The sequence below is a fragment of the Sminthopsis crassicaudata genome, chromosome 1 (genome assembly GCF_048593235.1).
Source record: "Sminthopsis crassicaudata isolate SCR6 chromosome 1, ASM4859323v1, whole genome shotgun sequence".
Classification (NCBI taxonomy): Eukaryota; Metazoa; Chordata; class Mammalia; order Dasyuromorphia; family Dasyuridae; genus Sminthopsis; species Sminthopsis crassicaudata.
This window is the reverse complement of record NC_133617.1, coordinates 46148384-46172429: the sequence shown is the minus strand read 5'-3', so window position 1 is coordinate 46172429 and position 24046 is coordinate 46148384. Positions and strand designations below refer to the sequence as shown.

The window sequence follows — 24046 nt, the reverse complement described above, 5'->3', positions numbered from 1 at the left end:
ATGAATGGGGCAAGCTGTTTGGAATTGGCTCCAGTCACTCCTGTTTTCCAGGTCCCTTCACACAATATAGTAAGCTGGAAAGAATGAAAGGGATCACCCATTTCAACCTCTTCATTTACAGCTTTATAGAGAATTGAGATCCTAATAGGTTGTGACTTTCATTCATTCTAGAAACAGGTTTTGAATGCCTACTATAATGTTCTAAGCTATCCTAGCTTAGTAAGTATAATCTAAATTCTATCTATTATTATTATTCAATAACTGTACATCTGGAAATTATGAGACTATCTTTAAAGTATTCTTTAATTCAGAGTTCTTTTTCTTTCCCATATATACCTAACTTTCTGAGGTATTCGATGCTATCCTCCCAATAACTTTATTTCCTCTGTTATAAGGTACTAGGAAGCCAGTGTGATGGCCATACTGTGGAGTTGATAAGAGAGGCGGATATGGGCTGTGATGGGTGAAATCCCTGGGCTTTCAAATACTACTTGTTTATCAAAGAGTGAGAAGAGAAAAATACTTTGCAGGCGGTTCTGGGTGTGTCATCTTGCCTGCCCAACATTGACTGGGCTCTCTAAGAGACAAGGTGTGGTCAGCCCTGCTCATCTGGCTATGATGGTGGGCTAGGGGAAGCCCGCCTCGTTTGAGAGCTTGGGCATTTGATTGGGTTCTGGACCTGAGAATTCAGAGGCTTTAATACGTGCTTAAAGAAACCAACACTGTTCATGTCAAAAGGGAAGTTAAAAATCCCAATTAGAGAAGATCCTCTTCATTACCAAATGCTTAACATCGGGCAATTAGGGTTTTATTTCTGGGAAAGGGGTTTTTGCATCAGGGATTGGATGAGATGAATGAACCCTAAGCTTCCATATAGTTTTGAAAAGTTGAGATCCTAAGATACTAAAATTTGCTGCTCTCCCCTCCACTTCATTTTTAACACTGAAGAACTGATGTACATGTTGGCAGCTAATGCCAAAGGATCTAGCTCTGGAAGGGAGCTCAGAGAACATCCCACTCACTCAATCCCCTTATTTATCACAAAAGGACATTTAAGCACCTACAATGTACCAAGTGGGGCTTCTGGGAGGTGGATAGAGGCTTCCTGAATTTAAATCTAACCTCAGACCCATTCTAGCTGTGTGACCCTTAGCCTGTAACCTAATCAAATTTGCCTCAGTTTCCTCATCTGTAGAAGAAGGAGAAGGAAATGGCAAACTACTCCAGTATAATAAATAAATAAATCCCCAAATGGGGTCACGAAGAGTTGGGTATGACTGAAAACTGACTGAACACCAACATGTGCCACGCATTATGCTGGGCACTGGGGATATAAAGACAAATGAGACAGTACCTGCCTTTAAGGAGCTTCCATTCCACTGGGGGAAAATATGGGTGCACATAAATCAAATGGGAAATTATCCAAAATAGGTGCAAAATGAGAAAAAGACACCAGCACTAGAAATGGATCAGGATAAGTTTCCTTAGGAGGTGACACTTGGGAAAATGAGCTAGGGAATCAAAAATGTGGAAAAGGGAGTGGATTTGATTTGGTGGACAAATGGGAGCAAACCACTTAACCACTGTTTGCCTCAGTTTCTTCATCTGTAAGAATAGCATTACCTCCCAGAGTTGTTAAAAGATCACATGAGATATTTATAGAGTGCTTTACAAACCTTAAAATACTATATGAATTTTGGTTGTTATTATTACTTGGGAGAGACAGCTTGCAAGGTGCGACAAAGAATGTCAGAAATGGGAGAAGCAATACACAGCCTCATTTGTCTGGAATATTCTAAGTTCGCGAAGGAAAGTAATATAATTAACTTTAGAGAAGTAGACTGGACCCAGAATGCGAAGAGCTTTTAGATCCATCCACAGAGAAGAGCTTGTAATTTGTCCCTAAGGTAAGAAGGAGCCTCTGAAGCTTCTTGAGCAGGGGGAATGACCCCAGAATATTACTTTGGCATATGTGAGAAGACTGAATTAGAAAGGGGAAGACCTGAATAAAGGGAATTAGGAGTCTTCCACAATAGTTCAGGGGAGAAGCAATGGGAGCCCAAGGAAGGCTGGTGGCTGGCTGGAGAGAAGAGAATAGTTTAGAGCACCTGGTCGGATATGAGATGAAGCAACTTTTGGAAAGTCACACATAGGCAGGAGTAGTTGAGCTGAGGATTGGACCTCCATTCTCTGCCCCTAAATCTAGTGTTCTTTCCCCTACCCCATACGACCTCTCAGATTATTCCTGCCCTGTGAGAAGCTAAACCCTTTTTGGGCTCTCCATGGTCCTCCTGGTACTTACAGTAACTCCTCCCTGAATATTTGCACAGGGCTTTACTGTGACAAAGCCCTTTCCCACCTATGATCTCATTTGATCACATGCTCAGAAATATTTCCATTTGGTAACGGACGTCAGTGAGACAATCACATGCCAGTATACATGGAATCTTGCCATGCTTGGTATTTCAGGACTGGCACTTTCAGGAATGCTCCTTTCATCAGGTCATGGAATCCAGAGCTTGAAGGGACTTTGCCGGCCCTCCTGTCAGACCCTCTCATCTTTCAGGGGAGGAAACTGAGACCCAGGGAGAAGCTGTGTGGCTTGTCCAGCATTCCACAGGATATAATTAAAATATTTGCAATTTGAACCCAGAACTCACAGAATTTCAGAACAAGCAGGGATCACAGAAACTGTCCAGGCCAATTTCTACCTGAAAAAGAATCCCTTCTCCAACAAAAGGCTATAGATCTAGAGTAGGAAAGGACTTCAGAGATCATTTAGTAGTTTTAGCCAGTCACTTTACAGACAGGGAAACTGAGGCCCAAGGAGGCAAATGATTTACCCAGGATCACTCTGGTAGTACCATGTTTGAGACTCTGGCTCCAGAGTTTACTGTGGTTCACTGCCTTCTCTCATCCTTGCCAAGTGATCATCCACTTTTTGTTTGAAGCCTTCCAGTGTGCTTTCCTTTCTACCTGTAGAGAACACTAATGGCTTGAAATAGAATACTATTATTGTGGTAATAACAATAGATCACCTTAACTTAGTAAGTAATTTGAAGTTTGCAAAGCATTTTATATCATTATCTTTGATCCTCATGTCAACTCCGGGAAGTAGAACTTATTATTAACCCCCCCTCCTGCCCCCATTTTACAGATGAAAAAACTGAGAAGTGGTTAAATGCCTTATCTAGGATCTCAGAGCTGTTATGTATCTAAGGCAGGATTTGAATCCAGGCTTTTTCCATGTTCATTACTCTATATCCAAGGAAGTTTGGTGTGGTAGAAAGAGTAACAAATATGGATGTTCTAGGTTTGAGTTCTAGGTCTAAGAGTTGGCCTCTTAAAAGTTATATGACCTTGACCATGTATTTTCCTCTCCTAAAATGACTGCTATCTTTTCTCCTATTCCTGTCCCCACAAAATATGGACAAAATAATTTCTCTGGTTGGATTGTGCTAGTCCTAGGAGCATAAAACCAAAAAAATATATATGCCCTCCTTGAGGGCAGGGACTAATTCACATGTCTTTCTAATACGCTTCTCAATATTAGTAAGCTTAATAAATGATGAAATGCCTACATGCCAGAGATCTTCCATCGCTTCCCAACCACATCCTCTGTTTTGTATTATACTTAGCTGGCTATTTTATAGCCTTCCCCTTTTCCTCCTCTCCAGCAGAATATAAACTTGAAAGATCATAGATTTAGAACCACAGGGGACCTTAGGAGCAGTCTAGTCCACTGTCCTTATTCTTTAGATTGAAAATCAGAGAGTTTGTAGTTACCTGTTCAGGATCATATGGGTAGTAAATGGAAAGGTTCAGATGGGGTTCCAAGCTTCAGTTCATCTTTCCAAGTACCACTGAAGGGAGAGGATGATTTGGTTTTCTCTCCATATTCTAGATACCCAGCGCTCTGATTTTACACCTATTAGACACTTAAGTGATTGCTAAATTCAACTAAGACCTTGTATCTGAAAGCTACTTTAGGGACCAAGAGGTAGAGGAAGGAGGAGTGCTTCCCAGAGTGCTTTGGTTGGACAGCCCGTGAAGCATTCTGGGTCTAGGACTGGTCTATATTTCAGCTGATACTCCCTTCAAGACTTAGAACATATGGATGACAGCACACAGGGACTATTCACTGTTTCACAGAAGGAAGTCCCAGATCTGAGCCCTATTTGCAAATGTCAACATTTAGTCCAGTGGGGACTCTTAGGTTGTTGAGTGGTGGAGCCGGAAAGGTGGTTGGCAAGGAGAAGGTCCTGTGAGTCAGTGGAGAATTGGTGATAACAGGTGTTTGGTTTTAAAGGGAGATGAAAACAGTAGCCTTGTCTTTAATTACTTCAATAAAAAAGACTAGGGTTTTGTAAACTGGGCAGAGCTGTCCCTCCCTCTTCTTTATTAACAAGGTGTTGTGTTTTGTGTTGGTGGCTGGAGTCACCCACAAGAGCCTGGATTTAGGAAGAGACAACAGGTTTCTTCCCCAAATAGAGGTCCGCTAGGGTGGAGGGGTGGAGCATAAACCATTCAATCTGCTGTAGATATAAACCTGAGAAGTGAGTGCTCAGAGTAATAAGGGCTGTGGATGTGGCAGGAAGTTTGTAGTGTCTGAGAAGGTCCTCAGGACCATTAAGGAGATTCTGTGTGAATACTTCTGATTTGGAGAAGCATAACCTTGGGAAGCAGTCTGTTAGGTTGTGGCATAGTTAAAGCCTCTCCTGAAATCTATGATCCTATAATTTCCCATTACATTTTCCCCAAGCAAGGACACAGACTATACAGAATTGTTTTTAACTTAAAAAATTGATACCTTTTGTTTTTACATGACTACATTTTCAAGTATATTCCTCCCCCTTCTCCTGCCCAATGAACCATCCCTTATCTCCCCCCCCCCAAAAAAAAGGAAGAAGGAAAAGGAAGAGAAGAAAGAGAAGAAGAAAAAGAGAAGGAGAAAAGAAGGAGGAAGAGAAAAAGAAGGAGGAGGAAGAGGAGAAAGGAGGAAGAAGAATAGAAAAAGGAGAAGGAGGAGGAAGAAAAAAGGAGGAGGAAGAGGAGAAAGGAGGAAGAGGAAGAGAAAAAGGAGAAGGAGGAGGAAGAGAAGGAGGAAGAGGAAGAGAAAAAGGAGAAGGAGGAGGAAAAGAAGGGAGGAGAAGAAGGAGAAGAAGAAGAGGAAGAAGAAAAAGGAGGAGAACAAGAACAACAACCAAAACAACAATAACATTGAGTGCATTGAATCCATGTACCAGCCGATCTAGGCACTTGATCCAATGTAGAACCTGGGTTTGAATGTTTGCTCTGCCGATTACCTGGGGGTCTTGCTCAAATAGCTGTCTTTTTCAACTTTAGTTTTCTTAAGGAGATTGGACTAGATAATCTCTGAAATTCTTTACAATACAAAATCTAGCTCCACGCCCTAGTCTCCTGCCTTGGTAAAGCAGGGGAGAACAATGTTTGTAAAGTTGGTCAGTGTCACACATTCCCAGTGACGGAGCAGCCTCCGTCCTTAATGTTCCTGCCTGAGACTTGTGCCTACTTCCCATCCTGTGGCCATGGAGAACTTGTGCAGATGAGGGAGGTCTTCCTTTTTCCTCAGAAGTACAGTGGAAAGAACATGAAGTTTGGAAGAGAGAGCCGAACCCCAAGCTTGAATGCCATGCATTAACTGTATGGCATTGGGCAAATGACATATTCTCTCTGGGACTCAGCCTTCTCATCACTAAAATGAGGGAATTTAAGCAAGTGGGATGATCTGTGAGGATACTTTTAGCTTTCTATCAGATCCATTAAAGTTAAAACTACTGGGGCAGCAAAGTGGCGCAGTGGATAGAGCACCAGCCCTGAAGTCAGGAGGACCTGAGTTCAAATCTGATCTCAGATACTTAACACTTTCTAGCTGTGAGACTCTGGGCAAGTCACTTAACCCCAATTGTCTCAGGGGGAAAAAAAAGTTGAAGCTACCATTTTCAGTTCCTTCAGCCAGTCTTGTGTATGACATAATCTATACTGCCTTTCCTATATTGGTCACTCTTTTCTGGGCCTCTACTATATACATATGATGGGATCAGGTCCTGGGGAGACTCAGATAATAGCTTTGGGAGTGGGGGCTCTACAACAGGATAAGGCCCAGATCATCCTCACGTATCATTCTGTAGGTGAAGTGCCCACTCAAGGGCAGAGAAGGGAGAGCACCTGAGTTAGTCTCCCTCAGGAGATATAGTTGTGATTTGCCGGTTCTCCAGATTGATGGCAACTAATTACAAAGACAGGAAGGGGACTTAGGAAGAGAAGACAGAGAAAATCCTCCATTCCTCTGAGGAAATTGTCCTGGGAAGGAAAAGGTTATGAAGGAGCTTCTTTGGGGCTTGCTGTTCCTGAGGACATGAGAAGAGGCTTCTCTTTAAAGATGGGGAATGGTGGCCATAAACTTATGGGTGCTGGTAGCAGGGCTCTGACCATTGAACTCCCTCCTTGAAAATATTCAGTGGCTCCCTATTAGCTTGAGGAGAGGAAACAAAATCTTCAGTTTGGCGTTTAAAATTTTGGACAACCGGGCTTTTCCACTTATTTTTACTATCTTGTAAAAAGAGTACTATCATAGAAACATAGATTTAGGGCTGAATGAGACTTCAGGAAAAAAAAAAAAAAAGGAAGGAATATATGTTGATTTAGTACCTACTATGTGTCAGGCACTATGGTGAGCCCTTTTTCAATTATTATGTCTTTTGATCCTTAAAACAACCCTGTGAGAGGGAGGTTGTTGTTATCCATATTTTACAGTAGAAGAAACTGAGGCAGCCAAAAGTTAAGGTGCTTAGGATCACACTGCTGGTAAACGTCTAAAGGTGGAATTGTGTAACGTGCTCTCCTGGCAGCTACAATTACTAGTCTGTCCAAGACCCACCAGAGTACCTTTGACCACTGTCCTTTGCAGTGTGAACTCTACCCGGCTCGCCTCCTCTGAGGCCTTCAAAGTCTTTGGCCACAATCTCTTGAATCTATAGCTTAATAACCGGTAGCGCACTCAAGAACAGCCACGTATAATCTTAAAAGCCTTTATTATACCTACTCACATAATGCCCTGACTGATGCCCTGACTTGTTGGTTCCCGAGTGAACACCTGGTCAGAAGACCCACGTGTTCCCTACCAAAACCCTTACCTCTTTTGGCTATCCATCTTGGCTTGGCCACCCAGGCTAGGAAGCCAGGGTGAAGAACGCCAGGTTAAAGAGAGCTACTGCTGCCTGCAGTGGGCTTACATAGGGCCTGTGAGGTCACACACACAGCCAATCAGCGAGAGAGTCACCCATTATGAAGCTATCTCAAAATGGACAGGATCCCACCCAAGGGCAGTCCTAATATCCACAGAAATTACTTCCGGACCACTCAATATCCCGATTTGCTGTGGCACCCATTTAAAGGCCCCTTACAGAATTGAATTCAGGTCTCCGGACTCCACGCCCAGTATTCTATCCAGTGCAACCCCTGGCTTCCTTGGTTTCTTATTCTGTCCAGATGTCCATGTTTCCCAAGAACCTTTTCAGCTCCTCTCGAATGTGACCCCATTTGTCTGTAGCCTCTTACAATCTCCTTTGGGAAGTCAGTTGTTAAGTGGCTCCTGTCTATGGAGCTTGTGAAGAGCAGCCAGCCCTGTGGGCTGTCCTGCTCTGGTTCAGGGCTTTTTTCTGATGGGATATTTGTGTTAAGGGAAGAGAGAAGAGGCCGGAACACTTCCCTCCGTGGAGTCTGGAGTGGGAAGCCTGGGAGAGTTTCTTGCAGCTGGGTAGTGAGACATACTGTGGCACTTCTTTCTTTCCAGTGTGCCCTCTGGCATAGCAAGTTCTGGGGAGCTAGATTCTGAGAAATAACTCTTCCATTGAACAAAAGTGAATTTGGAGAGCTGGGGAAAGTTCACCTTGGCATTCAGAACTGAACAGTCCTAACAGAAGCCTGGGATAGTGCTAGGGGCCTGGAAGACTTCTTAGCTGCTCAGAACCTGTGCTTTGACCACCACTCTCCATTCTATACCATAGTGGGTGAAGAAGCCCCCAAATGGAACTCAGGGTAGCCCCCATCCTCCATCCATTGTTCAACAATCTGCTACCTTGTAATCTCCCTGTACTAATTATATAATATGAGCTGAGGACTCTTCGGGGTTGCTTTGGTTTTAACAAGCTGACAGATTCTGGCAACTGAGTGTTTTATCTTTCTCTCCTTAAGTTGTGGTAAAAAGAACATAAGGCAAAGTGCAAAAAGACCTGAGTTCTAGTCTCAGCTCTCCCTTAAGCTGTGATTTTCTTTTTTTAATTAAAAATATTGAAATTTAATTTCATTTTTTAAATGAATAAACATCTGCTTCCTCTTCTTTCCTCTTTCTCCCATTGGGGAAAAAAGAGACAAAGCTCTGTGACAAAAATGCATAGTCAAAGAAAATGAATTCTTGCCTTGGCCACATCCTTTGGCGTAGTGGTTGGTCATTTTGAGCTGGCATTTTTATAGATCTGGTCATGATATTCCTTTGCTCACAAATCCTCCATGACTCTTTGTGTGACTTTGGATGAAGCTTTTCACTTTTCTTTGGGCCATGGTCAGAAAATCATAGGTCTATAAGGACATGGAAGTAGCATTGGCCATGAATACTTATGGTGAGGACATCAAAGGATGTTGGTTTGAATCCTGCTTACGCTCATCTTGTGGCACCTGGGCCAAGTCACTTAACTGCCTTGCCTCAGTTTCCTTATCTGTAAAATAAGGGGGCTGGACTAGATATCCTCAGAAGTTCCTTCTAGCTGTGGACTTAGGCTCTGAGAGCTAACCCAATTCCTCTGACTCTTAAAATCCAGCTCATTTCCTCTCAAATTTGTGGGTCTCAGATTTTTAAGTCGTAGGCAGGGCTGTGCTCTGGGAAATGTTTAACAACTGGTCCTCTTAAAAAAAAAAGTGCCCATAACATTTTAAAATTTAATCTGTATTACTAACATTTTTCTCCATTTTTTTCTGACAAGTCCAGCCCTGAACTGCCAATTTCCAAGGTATAAATGTTCACCCTGAAAGTTTAACAGTCATTGGAGTTGCTTTGAGCCTGCTCCAAATGCACTCCTGATTGAAGATCCTTTACACTTGTAAACATTATTGAGAACTGAGCAGCTGGATGGTGTAGTGAATAGAGCACTGGCTGTGGAGCCAGGAGAACCTTCGGCCTCAGATACTTAACACTTAACTATCTGTGTGACTGCCCAAGTCCCTTAATCTCAATTGCCTTGCAAAAAAAGAAGAAACAAAACAAACTTTAAAAAATTATCACGAATTCTCCAAAGAGCTTTTGGTTTTCTTGGTTTGATATCTGTTTATATCGACTCTATTAGAAATTAAAACGAATTGATTCATTTAACATTACATTACATGTAATTTAATGTAAATGCTATTTTTTATGAAAAATAATTATATTTTCCAAAACAAAACAAAAGGATTGAGAAGAGTAGGTTGTCTTCCATATTTGCAAATCAATTTAATGTCTGGCTTACTAGAAGACAGTTGGATTCTACTATCTGCTTCTGCTTTCAATTTGTTACATTATGTTGTTTTGGTTAAAATTTATGAAGAAAAGCTGGCTTCACACAGATAAGTAGTTAGAAAAAAGACATACTTTAATAAGCAAATAATGTTTTAACAATATTATGAAAATCATTTTGACTTTGAGGATCCCTGAATTTCAGAGACTCCAAAAGGTCTGGGGATCACATTTTGAGAAGCACTGATTTACCCCATGTTGCCTGATTTAATTTATAGAGGTCAGAAATGATCTTATGTGGCCAAATTACCTAACCTCTCCGAGTCTCTGTTTGCACATTAGTAAGATCAGGAAAGGAAAGGAAAGGAGGCCCCCAATCTCTGACTTTGAGGGGAAGCACCTAGTTTTGTGTCTCAGCTCTGATCCTTATTTTTGTGACTCATTTATCACATAAGGAGGTGATCTCTGAAGGACTTTCTGAGGCTTCCTTGGCTATTTAAAGTCTCTTACTTGTCAGATTCCTTATAGAAAATGCCTTTGCTAAAGTGTCCTCCTTGTCTTCTCTTTCCCATTGTAGTGTGCCCGAGTATGGACATTCGGAATAACCTCACACAGTTGAACATGTTGGAGCACTGTTCTGTGATCGAGGGCAACTTGCAGATACTGCTTATGTTTAAGACAAAGCCTGAAGATTTCCGGGACCTCAGTTTCCCCAAACTTACCATGATCACAGAGTACTTACTGCTCTTTCGAGTGTATGGACTTGAGAGCCTCAAGGACCTTTTCCCTAACTTGACGGTCATTCGTGGATCCCGCCTCTTTTTTAACTATGCCCTGGTCATCTTCGAGATGGTCCATCTCAAGGAGATTGGCCTCCACAGCCTGATGAACATCACCCGTGGGGCTGTGCGCATCGAGAAGAATAATGAGCTGTGTTACTTGTCAACCATCGATTGGTCTCAGATTCTAGACTCAGTGGAAGACAACTATATTGTGGATAACAAAGATGACAAAGAAGAATGTGGGGATGTCTGCCCAGGCGCAGTGAAGGGAGTCAACAGCTGCAAGTCTACGGTGATCAATGGCCAGTTTATTGAGCGGTGCTGGACTCACAACCATTGTCAGAAAGGTAGGAACCAGGGTTGAGTTCTTTATTGTTATTCTTGAAGGGTGGTGTGGTGAAAGCAGAACCAGCCTTGAACTTGGGAGTTGGCTCAAAACCTATGGCTGCTATTTATAGACTTGGATATTCTTTGATTTAAGTTCCCCCTCTTCCCTCTAGCTCTGAGGTACTAGAACCTTCCTAGCTCTGACCCCCTGGGTTCTAAGGACCTTCCCACCTCTAACATCCCATGTTCTAAGGGCTCTTCCAGCTGTAACATCCCCTATTGTAAAGGCCCTCCCAGTTCTGACATCCCTTGTTCTAAGGGCCCTCCCAACTCTGACATCCTTGGTTTTAAGAGCCTTGCCAGCTCTGACATTCTGTGTTCTAAGAACTCCAGCACTCTTATTCCATATGCTATAGCTTATAATTTGACAAAATCTTCTCTTTCTCAGGAGTATTTATGACTTAATGGGAAGAGTGTTGGGCCTGGATCAGGAGAAACCTGAGTTTGAAACCCAAATTAATGTTAGCAGTAATGGGAAGTTTGTTACCTCCTTATTTTGTTCCTTTGTAAAATGCCCGTGATAATGGAGTGCCAGTGAGAATGTACAATGAGCTGATTTATGAAAGGCGATTTACAAATCTTAAGTCCGTACTTTATCAGAGTAAGTCATTGTTACTATAACCTAACTAAAAATGGGGTGGATTGGCATTTTTGGCCAGTCTTGTGAGTGCATCAATAAATCCAGCAAATTCAGTCAGTACTATTAAGTACCTACTGGGAAGAGCTAGAGTAATCCAGAAGACATGAGTTCAAATTCTGCCTTTGACACATCCTCTTGGCTTTATGCCCTTGAGCAAATGACTCAATCTCAGTGTTACAGGAAATTCTTCTAAGATCATGGTTATTAAGAAGATGCTGACTCAAAGTATAGAGGGATTCCTCTTACTGAGAGCTCTTTGTACCAGTGAAATCACAAATCCAACCAACCTTTCACTTTCCCCTTTTAACCTGTTTATTTGTTGTTGAGAGACAAGTGCAGAGATAAGAAATTCTATAGTCCTTCCCCTCAGGGAATTTACAATCTAATTGCTGAGGGAAGGATTGGGAGAAATACAAAACAAATAGGATACAGACCAAAGAATCATCTAATATGCTCTTGGGAAATTTCAGGAGAGAGAAGGAAGAATCTCATTTTTCTCCAGCTGAGGTTCCCAGAAAGAGGTAATAGCTGAGCTGAGAGAGGAAGTTTGTAGCAACACCTAGAGAGTAGTGAGAAGACTAATCCAAAAATTCAGAGAAAAATCCAGTAATCTAGAGGAAGATAAGGAGGCAGTACCAATTGCAGTTGAACTGGATTTTAGTAATATAGAATCAGGTTGGGGAAAGAGAGGTGGTGGCTAGATTCTGGAGGACATTTGATGTTGGAATAAGAAATTCATGTTTTCCAAGGAGCCTTTCCTGATCTCCTCAGCTGCTGCTAGTCTACCTCCCAAAATTATTTTCTATTTTTGATATTTATTCTTTACACATTTGCTCATGAAAATATTGTCTTCCAAGAACAAAAACAAATCAAATAAAGTCCTTAAGGGCAGGAGATGTTAAAAAAAAAATAAATTCATGTGTTCTCTCAGGGGGAACTGGGAGCTACTGAAGGTGTTTTAAGCAGAATACACTTCTATGTGAGGAAGATTGTTTGTGGGAAGATGGTTGTTTGCAGACTAGATTGGAGAGGGTGGAAGCTGAAGGCAGGGAGGCCAGTCAGATGGAAGCATCAAATGGACTCAATCATCCTTTCAGCAAATATTTATTGATGCCAGCTGGGATGCAAATTTTTATTGGCTTTGAAGATAGGGAGGTACCCTGCTCTCTAGGGGCTTGTTGAGAATTATCCTGGCACATGTCTTCTGGGGGCAAAAAAGTCTGTTCCTACTTAAAGGGGTGGTGTGAGGGCAAGGGAGTCCCTTGGCCAAGACTAAGGACACTACAGCATGAGTCCCACCCGGAGACCTTAGTTAAGCCTTTGTTTTTTTGTTTGTTTGTTTTGTTTTGTTTTTCTGGATGTCGGTTTCCTCTTTTTAAAATGAAGGAGAGATGGGCTGTACTGAGTGATCTAGAAGGCCCAGTCTCTGAATTCTGTGATCCCAACTTATCAAGAAAGTGTTTGTGGAAGGGTGAGAGGATGAGGTATTTTTGCTTTTCTTTTTACCCTTAATGTGTAGCACGGGGCCTGCAACTAAGTACTGAGTGCTTAATAAATGCTTATTGTTTGACTATCAGTATGAGAGTATGATTGGGTATCCTGTGTGTGTGTGTATGTATGAGCATATCCTGGGACAAGTCAGCAATTTCAAGCACAAACTGAAAGCATAGGATTTGGTGTCTTGAAAAGGGATGCTGTCCAGTGATTTGGGTTTTTAAAAAATTTTCCTTTTGCTGGGATTCTCCAAGGTGATTGTTACAGATTTGATGTTGAAAAAAAAATCTGAAAAATAAAATACTAAATACATAATTTAAAAAGAAAAAAAAAGAAAGAAAACCCCCCCAAACTGTGAAGCATAGAGGTCAGGGAGTAGGCAAAGGGGACCCTGAAGATTTGCTGTTTACTCTTTAAGAAATGCAATTATTATAATTTTAAAAGTAGTTTTCTACTTTAAAAAATTTTTAAACTTTGAAAACTTTTTTTAAAAAAAGTTTTCAGCAGACCCCTGTGCTTCTAGAAAAAAAAAAAATACTAAACTCTTTAGCTTAGCCCTTAAAGCTCTTCACAATTTGGTTCTAGCTTACTTTTCCAAGAGTATTCAACATCACTCCCTTTTATGAATTTGATACTTGAACCAAACTGGGTTCTCTTGAGCTCCACATTCTATGGCCCGCCTCTGTGCTTTTGCATAGCTAGCTTAAAGGCTCAGCTCTTTGAGGTATCTTTCCTGGGATATCCTTTTTTTTTATACTCATACTCTGCTTTTTCTATCCTGGGCTCCCCCCAGCAGGTTCTTTGGAGGGCAGGAGTCTTTTAGGTTTTGTTCAGCCTCTCCAGCACCCAGGACAGTTTTTGTTCAGGTGTGATAAAGGCCTGTTGGGTTGGATTAAAAAGGAAAGTTGGGTTTACTAATGATTCTTCTACTATTTATTGAAGATCAGTGTGGACTTATATGTGGGCTGGTGGCCAAAAGATGACTCTGGGGGTGCTTAGCTCCAGCCACCTGCACCCCCCCCCAATCAGCCACTGAATGAGCCTTTGAAAGGACTTCTGGCTGAGGCATGGGGAGAAATGACTGCGTTTGGCTTTGCCTTGGGATCAGTTTCTTGCCAAGTTTTGTTTGTCACTGATTTAGTCAACAGACATTTATTAAGTGCCTACTGTGTACCAGGCTATGGGCGTGTACTGAGGATACCAAGAAAGACAAAAGATCCCTGTTCTCAAAGATCTCCAAGTCAAGAACTCCAAGGGTTTTGTTGTGTTTCTCATTGCCTATCTTCATCTCACGCCACAACTAAGAATCTGTTTGTCTATTTTATGTTTTGTCTGAGTCAGAGAGTTTATTTGTAGAGGAAGCTCATGTTGGAAATTTCTTCCATGGATCAAATTCATCTGTAACATTATTCCTTGGAATTAAGTGACTTGCTCAGGGTCACACAGCCAGTATTCTCTGAGACAGAACTTGAACCCAGGTTTTCCTACTCTCAGGTCCAATTCTATATCTCCTCCTCTATGTTGCCTCTTGACCGTTTTTAAAATTGTCTCTTTTCCCTTTCAGTTATCTTGCTTTGGGGATTGGCAGTATTAGTCTGGGGTTTGAAAAATGCCCCTGACATTTTATATTCACTTATCTAATCTTGGCTTCTGAGAATGTGGTCTGTTTTCCCTGAGCTCAGAACTCACGTCTATGAATTGTTACAAAAGAACATGGGCACGCACATAGCACGCACATACTTGAGTGTCCCTTAAACACCTGCTCAGGCCCCTCAGGCTCTGATGGGAAGCTTGGTTGTTTTAGATTTGTTCAGAAGTTGTGTGTGTGTGTGTGTGTGTTTGTGTGTGTGTGTGTGTGTGTACGTGCATGCATGTGCAAGTGTATTGGGTGAGAGGAGTGTTGGGACTGCCAGTCTCCTGGAGCCAAATGGTGGAAGATAGCTGTTCTTTCCTGAGCCTAAGTCTTTTAACCTATATCTCCTGGCCCTCCGGTGCCCAACCTTCCAATTGAAGTTTTGAAAGACTCTAGACATCCCTGACCTTTTACCCCAAGCTAGGCTGAACTGGGTCTTGATATCCATTCAGTTCCCCAGTGAAGAGGACTTGCTGGCACTAGCAAATTCATCATGTGCACATTGGTTCACTCTCTAGAATAAACTCCTTGAAGGCAGGAACTGCTTCCTTTTTTTTTTTTTTTTTTTTTTTTTTTTTGTCTTTTCATCTCCGATGTCTTTCAAATATTGAATGACTGGGAGAGTGCCAAAGTGCCTTATTATTTACCAGTTGGTGTGAAAGACACTGGGGATAACAAAGACAAAAATGACACTGCCCTGCCCTCAAGGAGCTTATATTCTACTAGAGGATTTGGCATTTTGCATATGTATACAAATAAGTATAGTACTAAGAAAATTGAGGTGGAAAAAGATTACACTCACTGTTAGATGTGGAGGGTACAGAAATCAGGGTAAGATTCCTGGAGGAGACCTCGTTGCAGGGGCAGATTTAAGCTTACTTTAAGCACAAATTTCTTAATAATAAGATCTCTTAAAAAGTGGAATGGTTCTCCTTCCTAGATAATGAGTTTCCCAGCACTGCAGGTGTTTAAGTAGAGACTGGATGAATTTTTTTAGTGGGGGAAGAGGGAGTTTGTAAACTGAATTCTTATTGGGTTCAAGTTGAATTGGATTTCCTCAGAGATTTTGCCTAACTCTTTGTTTCTTTATTAAAGCTTTTTATTTTTCAAAACATAAGCATGGACAATTATTTTGTCCAAATAGTAAAGATTCCGTTGTATGCTGTGGGTAAAGGAAAGTGAGAGTTTCTAGGCTATTATGTCAGAAGGGAGCATCAAAGGGAGATTGATGATGAGAGAGTGTCTTAATCTCTGGGTGATACATAGGTTAAGTATAGTTGGTGATTATGTGGATGGGTGTGTGCAGAGCAGCAGGGGCCAGGCTAGGGTCATGGTGACTGCCCAGTTGGACCGAAGGTGTGGCATAGATGTTAAGGGTGGAATGGGACAAACCCAAAAGCTAAACTGACCCTGAGCCAGAGTTAGAAGAGGATTCTGGGAAAGTGCAAAGGGATTCTGGGAAAGACCAGTAAAATTCCAGTAGGATGCTGGAGGAGGGGAAGTCACTCTCAGCCCAAGATGACACTCACATCATGTGGTGTGAGTTGATCCTTAGAGAAACAAGGTTGATTGACTCAGTAAACAAAAAGTCAGCCAATGAGTCTCCTTATCAGACTTTCTTTATTCTAAAGATTTGGTGTAACCTTTGGGTACTCAAATTAGAGAGGCAACGAGGTAACACACTTTGTGGTGTGCTTGTCTGGAGTCACACCTGAATTCAGATCCCACCTCTGACACTCATTGCCTTTGTGACCACAGACAAATTATTTCCTCATGTGTAAAATGGGATTAATGGTAATAGCCACTTCTAAAATTGTGACACTCAAATGAGTCAGTATGTATAGAGTACAGAATTTTAAAATAACAAGTATCAACGATTACTATTGTTTTTATTGCTTACCAATTTGGGGAAATTTTTACTGGATTAGTTTTTCTTTTTCTTTTTTTCAGAAAAAATGTTTTAAAATATTTCAATAATAGCTTTCTATTTTCAAAATACATGCAAAGATAGTTTTCAACATTCACTCTTGCAAAACCTTGTGTTCCCAATTTTTCTCCTTTCTTTCCCCTTCTACCTTCCCCTAGATAGCAAATAATTCAATATATGTTAAACTTGCACAATTCTTGTATATATATTACCACATTTATCATGCTGCACAAAAACAATGAGATCCAAAGGGAAAGAAGTAAGAAAAAAAGAAGCAATTAATTAAGAAAAGAGAAAGAAAAAAAAACCCAAAAAGTGAAAATATTCTGTTTTGATCCACATTCAATCCCCATGGTCCTCTCTCTGGGTACAGAAGGCTTTCTCCATCACTATTGGCCTGAATCACCTCATTGCTGAAAAAAGCCAAGAATAGATTATTTTTTTCTCTGTGAATAGATGTCTTTTTTAAAAAGTTTACTAGGAGATAAGAGTATAGAGCAAAGAGAGAGGGAAGGTGGAAGCTATTATCAGAATTGATGGCAATCATTTGAAAGTCCAGGAATGGACATCAGAGTGGGAATAGTTGAGAATGCTCTTTTTCTTCACCTCTTCATATAAGCAGAATTCTAGCTTTTTCTAAGAATAATTTTGAGATGGCACAGTGAATAGAGTATGAGTGTCCAAATCAGGAGAACCCAAGTTCAAATCTGGTCTCAGACACTTAACACTTACCTGGGGTGACCCTGGGCAGATTACTTAACCTCAAATGCCTTGCAGAGCAAAATAAAAAAAAATGATTTTGATAGAATAAGTCATCTTGCCTTATAAATGCCCAAGTTAACTATAAAGGACATATAAAGAAAGATGCTTTCTGCATCCAGAGAAAGAACTAATTAATAGAAGTATGTTAAAATAATTTTACATATGTATGTGTGTATATAATACACGTGTATATATATATGTGTGTGTGTTTGTGTGTGTGTGTGTGTGTGTGCATACACACACTCACACCTATTTGTATCTAATGGTAGCCATTTCCAGGGTGAGGAGAGGAAGAGAAGAAAAGAGGGGAAAAAAAGAAATTTGGATAGTTTTATTATATATTTAAGAGGAATAGCATTAGGTATATAATAGATTTGCAGTTGTATGTACAATCAATCAACCTTTCTTATTATACTGTTATGGAAATGCTTGTTTTATTCCATAACTTAAAAAATAAATGAATTTTAAGATTTCCTTTGGGCTCAGCTCCTACTGGAACTCTGTCCTGATCTTTTCCACCCCTCTCTTATCCTATTGATTTTAAATATTTTTAAATTTCCCTTATGTACATACCCGTGATCCCCCCGTAGATTGTAAACAGTTCTCTTTTTGTCTGTATCTCCATTGCCTAGCGTGGTACACAGTAGGCACTCAATAAATGCCTTTTGAATGACTAGATGAATGAATGTCTCTGACTATCAGGCCAGCAGAGCCCAGGGAGACCAGCTTTTTGGCTGGGGCTCAGGACCATGTCCTTATGCTCATGTTGGCTCTTCATCTTTACTCAGAGATTTGATTACTCAGAGGGGGTTTAATAAAGCAGAATGACGACTGGTTTTATTTTGAGGAAATGGCTTTAGTTTCTCAGCGAGTGGACTCTGGAGCCCTCCTGTTTTGATTTTCTTCCTGCCCTAGCACCCTGTCGTATGGTACCATAGAATTGACTTGGCCTCAGCCCTGTGGAATTTGTGACCCTTCAAATCTGGGCTGGGCTGGGTGCACATTTACCTTTGTACTGTTTATGAAGGGTTTGCAAAGTAAATGAACGCGTGAGCTACTTACTGAGCTTGTTGAGAAAGTGAGTTTGCAGGTGTAATTACCAGAGCTGTTTGCCCAGCTCCCCACCTTTGCTCTGCTGTGTTCCCCTAAGACAGGAGAGTTGCTGTGTTTTACCTATTAGTTCTTTCTTTACCAACCTCATAAAACCCCACTTCTGGAGAAAGAGACCTGTTTTCTTCCCTTTCTCTCTGGTTTGTGCTATTGCAAGGCTGAGTCTTTGATAGAAGGGACCTGGGTCATTCTCTATCGGAATTATGTTAAAATCATTGAAATAAAACACATAGAATTACAAAGGGAACCATCTTATATTAAAATCAACATTATCAAAATATCAAAAAAGAAGCCCTGCTCTGGATCCTTAAAATAAACAAATAAATGGGACAGCTAGTTGGTGTAGTGGATAGAGCACCAGCCTTGAAGTCATGAAGACCTGAGTTCAAATCTGGCCTCAGTCACTTAATACTTCTTGACTGTGTGACTCTGGGCAAGTCACTTAACCCCAGTTGCTTCAGCAAAACAAACAAAACAGTAGAAAGAAGATGCTTCAGAAACCTACAATCAAGTGTCTTCAGAATGGGGGGAGGAATCCAGCTTTAAAAAATTTTTTATTGACAACTTTTTATTTTTTAGATTAACTATATATTTCTTATTCTATTTCTCTTATCTTCTCCTTCCCAAAGAACTGACCCTAATAAAAAATAAAAAGAGCAGGCAAATGTAGCAAAATCAACACATGGAAAAATTCTGACATATGCAATGTTCTATATCCATAATCCCCCACTTCAGCAGAGCAGTGAAAGAAGTTCCTTTTCCTGTGTATAGGGGCCAAGAAAATGAGATGGAAAATGATACCTATAGAGAAACAGGGGAAAATTTCATGAACTATTACCGCAGTGAAGAAAGTGAAATTGGGAAAACAATGTAAATGGAGAGAATAAAAGAAATGAGATGGTTTGTAATATTAATGATGCAGCTCCCGCTAAAGAAGAAAGGGAAGAATGTACCTCTTGTTTTTCTTTGTCTGATGCAGAACTATGGGTCTGCAACATTTCACCAACTTCAGTTGGTTAATTTTGCTTTTTTTCCTTAAAAAAAATTCTTTGTTACCATGTGTGGCTTTTTAGGAAAGGAGAAGGATGTATTCAGGAAAAAAATAACATAAATCCAAAACATATCAGTAATTTTTAAAAAATGATATGATGGTCCAACTAGGTGGCCCAGTGGATAGAGCACCACTCCTGCAGTCAGGAGGACCTTAGTTCAAATCTGACATCAGACACTTAACACTTCCTATCTATGTGATCTTGGGCAAGTCACTTAACCCCAATCGCCTCAGCAATAATAATAATAATAATAATAATAATAATAATAATAATAATATGATTTGAATTAGATTGTCTCCTTGTCTTCGTCCAGCTCTAAACTCCTATGATCTGTGAGGTTTTATGGGAATGAAGGAACACGGATGAGGATAAAAGCTCAAAGAATCAAAGAATTTGAGAGCTGGAAGGATCCTCTGCAGAACAATTTATAGCTGAAAAGAATCCACCCTTTCACATAGCCAACAAATGCTCTCATTGCAGCTTTTTCATGAAGACCTTTGAGGAAGGGAAGCCCACGGCTTCTGGCACTAGCCCATTTCTCCTTTTGGACAGCTCCCATCTTTGGGAAAAATTTTCCTCACCTTTGAGTCTAAATTGGCTTCTTTACAAATCCTCTGCTATTGGTTCTGCCCTCTGGGGATAAAATGAACAAGCCTAATCCCTCCTTGTCTTTACAAAGAGGAGTTAGGAATTTCTGAATGTTTCTATCCACCTGTGTTGGAGCAAAATCATACTATCCTAGAATTGAGTATTTCAAGCACCTCAAAGTTTATCTGATCTGACTTTGTCCTGTGTTTTTTTTAGAAATGGGGAAGCAGTTTGCTCAAGGTGAGTCATGCAGGTAGTGTAGAGTGAGCTGGGATTGGAATCCATACCTTCTTCGGATTTCCTGTGTTGTTTTTGCTGTGCCATTTAAGTCTATCCCAAGGATATCAGTGCTAGTCCCTTTTATTCATTCTGTAGAGAATCGTCAGCTTGAAAGGAAGCAAAAGTCTCCAATCCCAAACAGCCTTCATGACTTTAAAAGTTACAAGGTCCTCTGGGGCTACCGTGGGAAAAGTGAGGTTGGGGAAGCTGTCCCATACCCAGCATGCGGTGGACGTCAGCCTGTTCTGTGACTCACAGCTGCCATGGCCCAGTGGGATTATCAGTTGTATTCTTGGGTAAACAGTGAAGGAGCCGGCCAGTACTTCCATATGGAAAGCCCCAGGTTTCCCTGGAGGTTAGTTACTCACCCTTCAGGGAGTTCTCTCATCTTCATGTAAACCTTTTGTGGAGGAGATTCCCTCACCTGGATTATAAACCTTTAACCTCTGTCTAGGGTGGTCTTGGAAAATTGGAAAAGATAGATTTTCTATGTTTTCTTTTTTGGAGCTAATCAGGATTAAGTGACTTGTCCAGGGTCACACAGCTAGTACATATCTGGGGCTGGATTTGAACTCAGATCCTCCTAACTGTAGGGCCAGTACCCCATTCAGTGCACTACTATACATCCCCAAGAGATGGATTTGCTAGTGTATTCATATCCATCAAATAATCAGCAGACGTTTATAAAATGCCTTCTGTATACTTGGCATTGTGCTAATCTCTGGGGATACACAGAAATGAAGCAGACCTTGCCCTCAAAGAGTTTCCATTTTATTGGAATGGAAACTCCACAAATCTACAAATATAAGTATTTACAAAGGCAGATGTACAGTAATTTGAGGATAGTGGGAAAAGGTGGTAGGAGATGGGGGGCTCAGGATTGGGGTCTCATGTACAAGGGGGCACTTGAGAACCAAATATTCTCACGTCTGTGTCGGAGGGACTATGTCTTCTCTTATACTACAGGCTCAGAAAATGGAAGGATTGAAATTATAGTAGACTTCATTATTAATAAAAATAGTAATGAATAGCTCACGGTTCTTCTGTGCTTCAAGATTTACAAACAAGTTTGCCTCTAATGGTCCCCATAAGGCAAGTAAGGTTTCTCCCATTTTATGGATGATAAACAAATGATTTATGCAAGTTCACAAAGCTAATTAGTATCAGAGCCAAATTTCAAATCCAGATTTCCTGAAATTAATTCTAGGGTTTGTTCCATGACAAGACAGGTAGGTGCTGTAGGGGATAGGGCTTTGGACCTGGACGCAGAGACCTGAATTTAAATCCTGCTTTAGATACTTAGCTGTGTGACCCTGAGATCTTTTAACCTCTCAGCTGATTGTGAACTGGAAGATCTTCAGAAATTAGACTCTAGTCTACATTTTAAGTGTTATAACCCAGTAAATAGGGGGGGAGATGGGGGGAAGCTATCCTTTCTTTCATGACTATGAGATAGCTGTGGTCCCTGCTCCTTGTGGGAAGGATTTATCTGAACTTGAGCTTAAATTTTTCCCAGGGAAGGCTTCCCTCCCCTACATCCCACCTTGTCCCATCTCAGATAATAGTGAGGGCCTCTGAGTAAGATGTGGAGCACCTTCCTGTCTCAAAATTTAGGAAACTAGGGAATTCTTACTTTTATTCAATATTTTCCTATCACAGATGGGAAACTGCTACACAGTGAGAAGGAAGAGACTTGTCCAATGTCACACAAAAAGCTTGTGGCAGGTATAGAATCATACAATTCCAGATCTGGAAAACAACTCAAGATCAAACAGTTCATCTAAATCCTTTCATCTTACTGATTGATAAACTAAAGCCCAGTGAAATGAGGAGATTGACCTGAGGTCATTGAATGAGTCAGTGGCAGAGCAGGGGCCAAAAGTTGGATGTCTCACTCTCAGTCCAGGATGATATCCCCCATCCCATGAAAGAGAGTTTCTGAGGAATCAGAGAAAGGCAGACATACAGTGTTCGTGGGAGGGTCCCCAGCCCTGCCCTGCCTGGTAAGGGGGCCTTACACTTTGGACCTCGGGCCTTTTGAGTCTCACCAGCCCACTTGGCTGTTCTCCCAAGGAGGCTCGAAGATTCTTCAGTGAGTGTTCACACCCTGCCCGCCCCCCCATACACACCCTGTCATTTGCTTGTGGGTTTGTCCCAGGGAGTCAGCAGTGCAGGCTGTGCCAGGACTAAAGTCGATGGGCGGTTTGACCTGCTGCACGAGCCCTGGCATGGACTTTCTGGCTGCATTTCCAGCTCTCGTTCAGAAGCTGACAGATGCTTCTGGATGTCTGGGAGGCAGCAGGGGCAGGGCTCAGGAAATCAGGGTGGGAGCCCCATTTCTGCCACTGACTCCCCAGAATGATCTTGAACAAGTCATAAATGGAAGGAAGAGACCTTGAGACAGTGTAGACCAACCGGCTCCTGGGCAAGATTTTGCTCTACTGCATCCCTGATAAGTAGTGGTCCAGTCTTTGTTTAAAGCTCTCCAGTATGCAGGAGCCCTCCCCCTCCCAAGGAAGGCAGCCCATTCTGCTACTGGATAGCACCAATTGTTAGTTTTTTCTTTATATTGAGCTGAAATCTGGCCCCCTGCCATTTATACCCATTTCTCCTACTTTTGCCTTTCAAGGCCAAGCAGAATGAGTCTAATCTCTCTTCTCCAGCCCTTCAAATGCTTGAAGACAGCTATCAGAGTCCTTCTACCCACACCCAATGTCCCAAGCAGGTCTTCTCTAGGCGACATGTGTCATATCAATAAGTATTTACAAACTGCCTATTCTGTTCCAGGCGTGGTGTTAACCACTGAAGAAAAAAAGAATAACTTCCTCGGTTTCTTCAAATTTTATTTATAGGGCATAATCTTGGGGCCCTTCACCATCCTGTTTTCTCCTCTCTGTTTGCTTTCTAGCTTATCATTGCTCTTCCTAGAAATGGCCTTCAGAATTGAGCACAGCTCTCAAGATATGGTCTGGCTAGGAGAGAGGACTTTCCCATCCCTCTGACTATACCCTCCTGGCGGGGAGAGATAGCTGTGGCCCCTACTTTGGGAAAGCCGACCATACATACCTCTTACCTGAGGTGATCCTTGCCAGGTGGTGAGCCAGCACTCCTTGTGGAATGACTTGGAGTTAGTCCTACAGGCCCATTTTTTACTGTAGTCTCTTACCCACAGGATACTGGAAATGTCAGAACTGATTCAGATCACCTTCATTTTATGGCAGCAAACATAAGATCCAGAGAGAAGATATTTCCTTAGGGTCATAGCTAGAAACAGGGACTATAATCCAGGATTCCTATAGTTCCAGGCTCTTTTCATTGTACCATATGTTTTTGCCCTGCCTTCTTCCACTCTATCAGGAAATCCTCACATGGATGTTAAGTAGTTGTTGAACAAATTGAAGTAGGTCAATTAGTAGGGTGGAATAAACAGGGCTTTGCCTTGACTACACAATTTAGAGGGTATTTGAAGTTCTTAGCATTGTCAAACAACTGAAATTTTAGCTCTTAGTTCATGATATAGTTTCTAAGTGATGGGTTAAAGTGAGCTTTCCCTGTGCTCAAAGGATAATGCCTCCAGCAGCATCAGCCTTGTCCTTGGGACTCAGTATCTGTTGTGTGGTGCTTTGTAGCTTGCCCAAGGCACAAAGTTTTCTTGTTAAAGCTCTGAATGGATCCACATATTGGTTTTTTCCCCAAAGATATCCCTCTATTTCTACTTCCCAACTCTTATTACCTTTACTATGCCTGCTTCCCTTGCTTGGCCCAATTGTATCAAAGGTTTAATTCTCACCTTCCACTCTCCAGCCCCTACTGTGGGGCTCTTCTTCTGTCCTGTGGCCACAAATTTGACTCCTACCAAATGTTCTCTGGCCCTGTGTTGTCAG

The 24046-nt window shown here is 41.4% G+C and overlaps 1 protein-coding gene across 4 annotated transcripts in view; it reads left to right on the top strand.

The window, feature by feature from the left end:
- INSR (insulin receptor) overlaps positions 1 to 24046 on the top strand; it is a 142151-nt gene that overhangs the window by 12486 nt on the left and 105619 nt on the right. For all 4 annotated transcript variants that reach the window (XM_074300538.1, XM_074300565.1, XM_074300556.1 and 1 more), the window contains exon 2: positions 10086 to 10637. In XM_074300538.1, coding sequence (XP_074156639.1) covers positions 10086 to 10637 — 552 coding nt within the window. The remainder of the gene's footprint in view (positions 1 to 10085; positions 10638 to 24046) is intronic.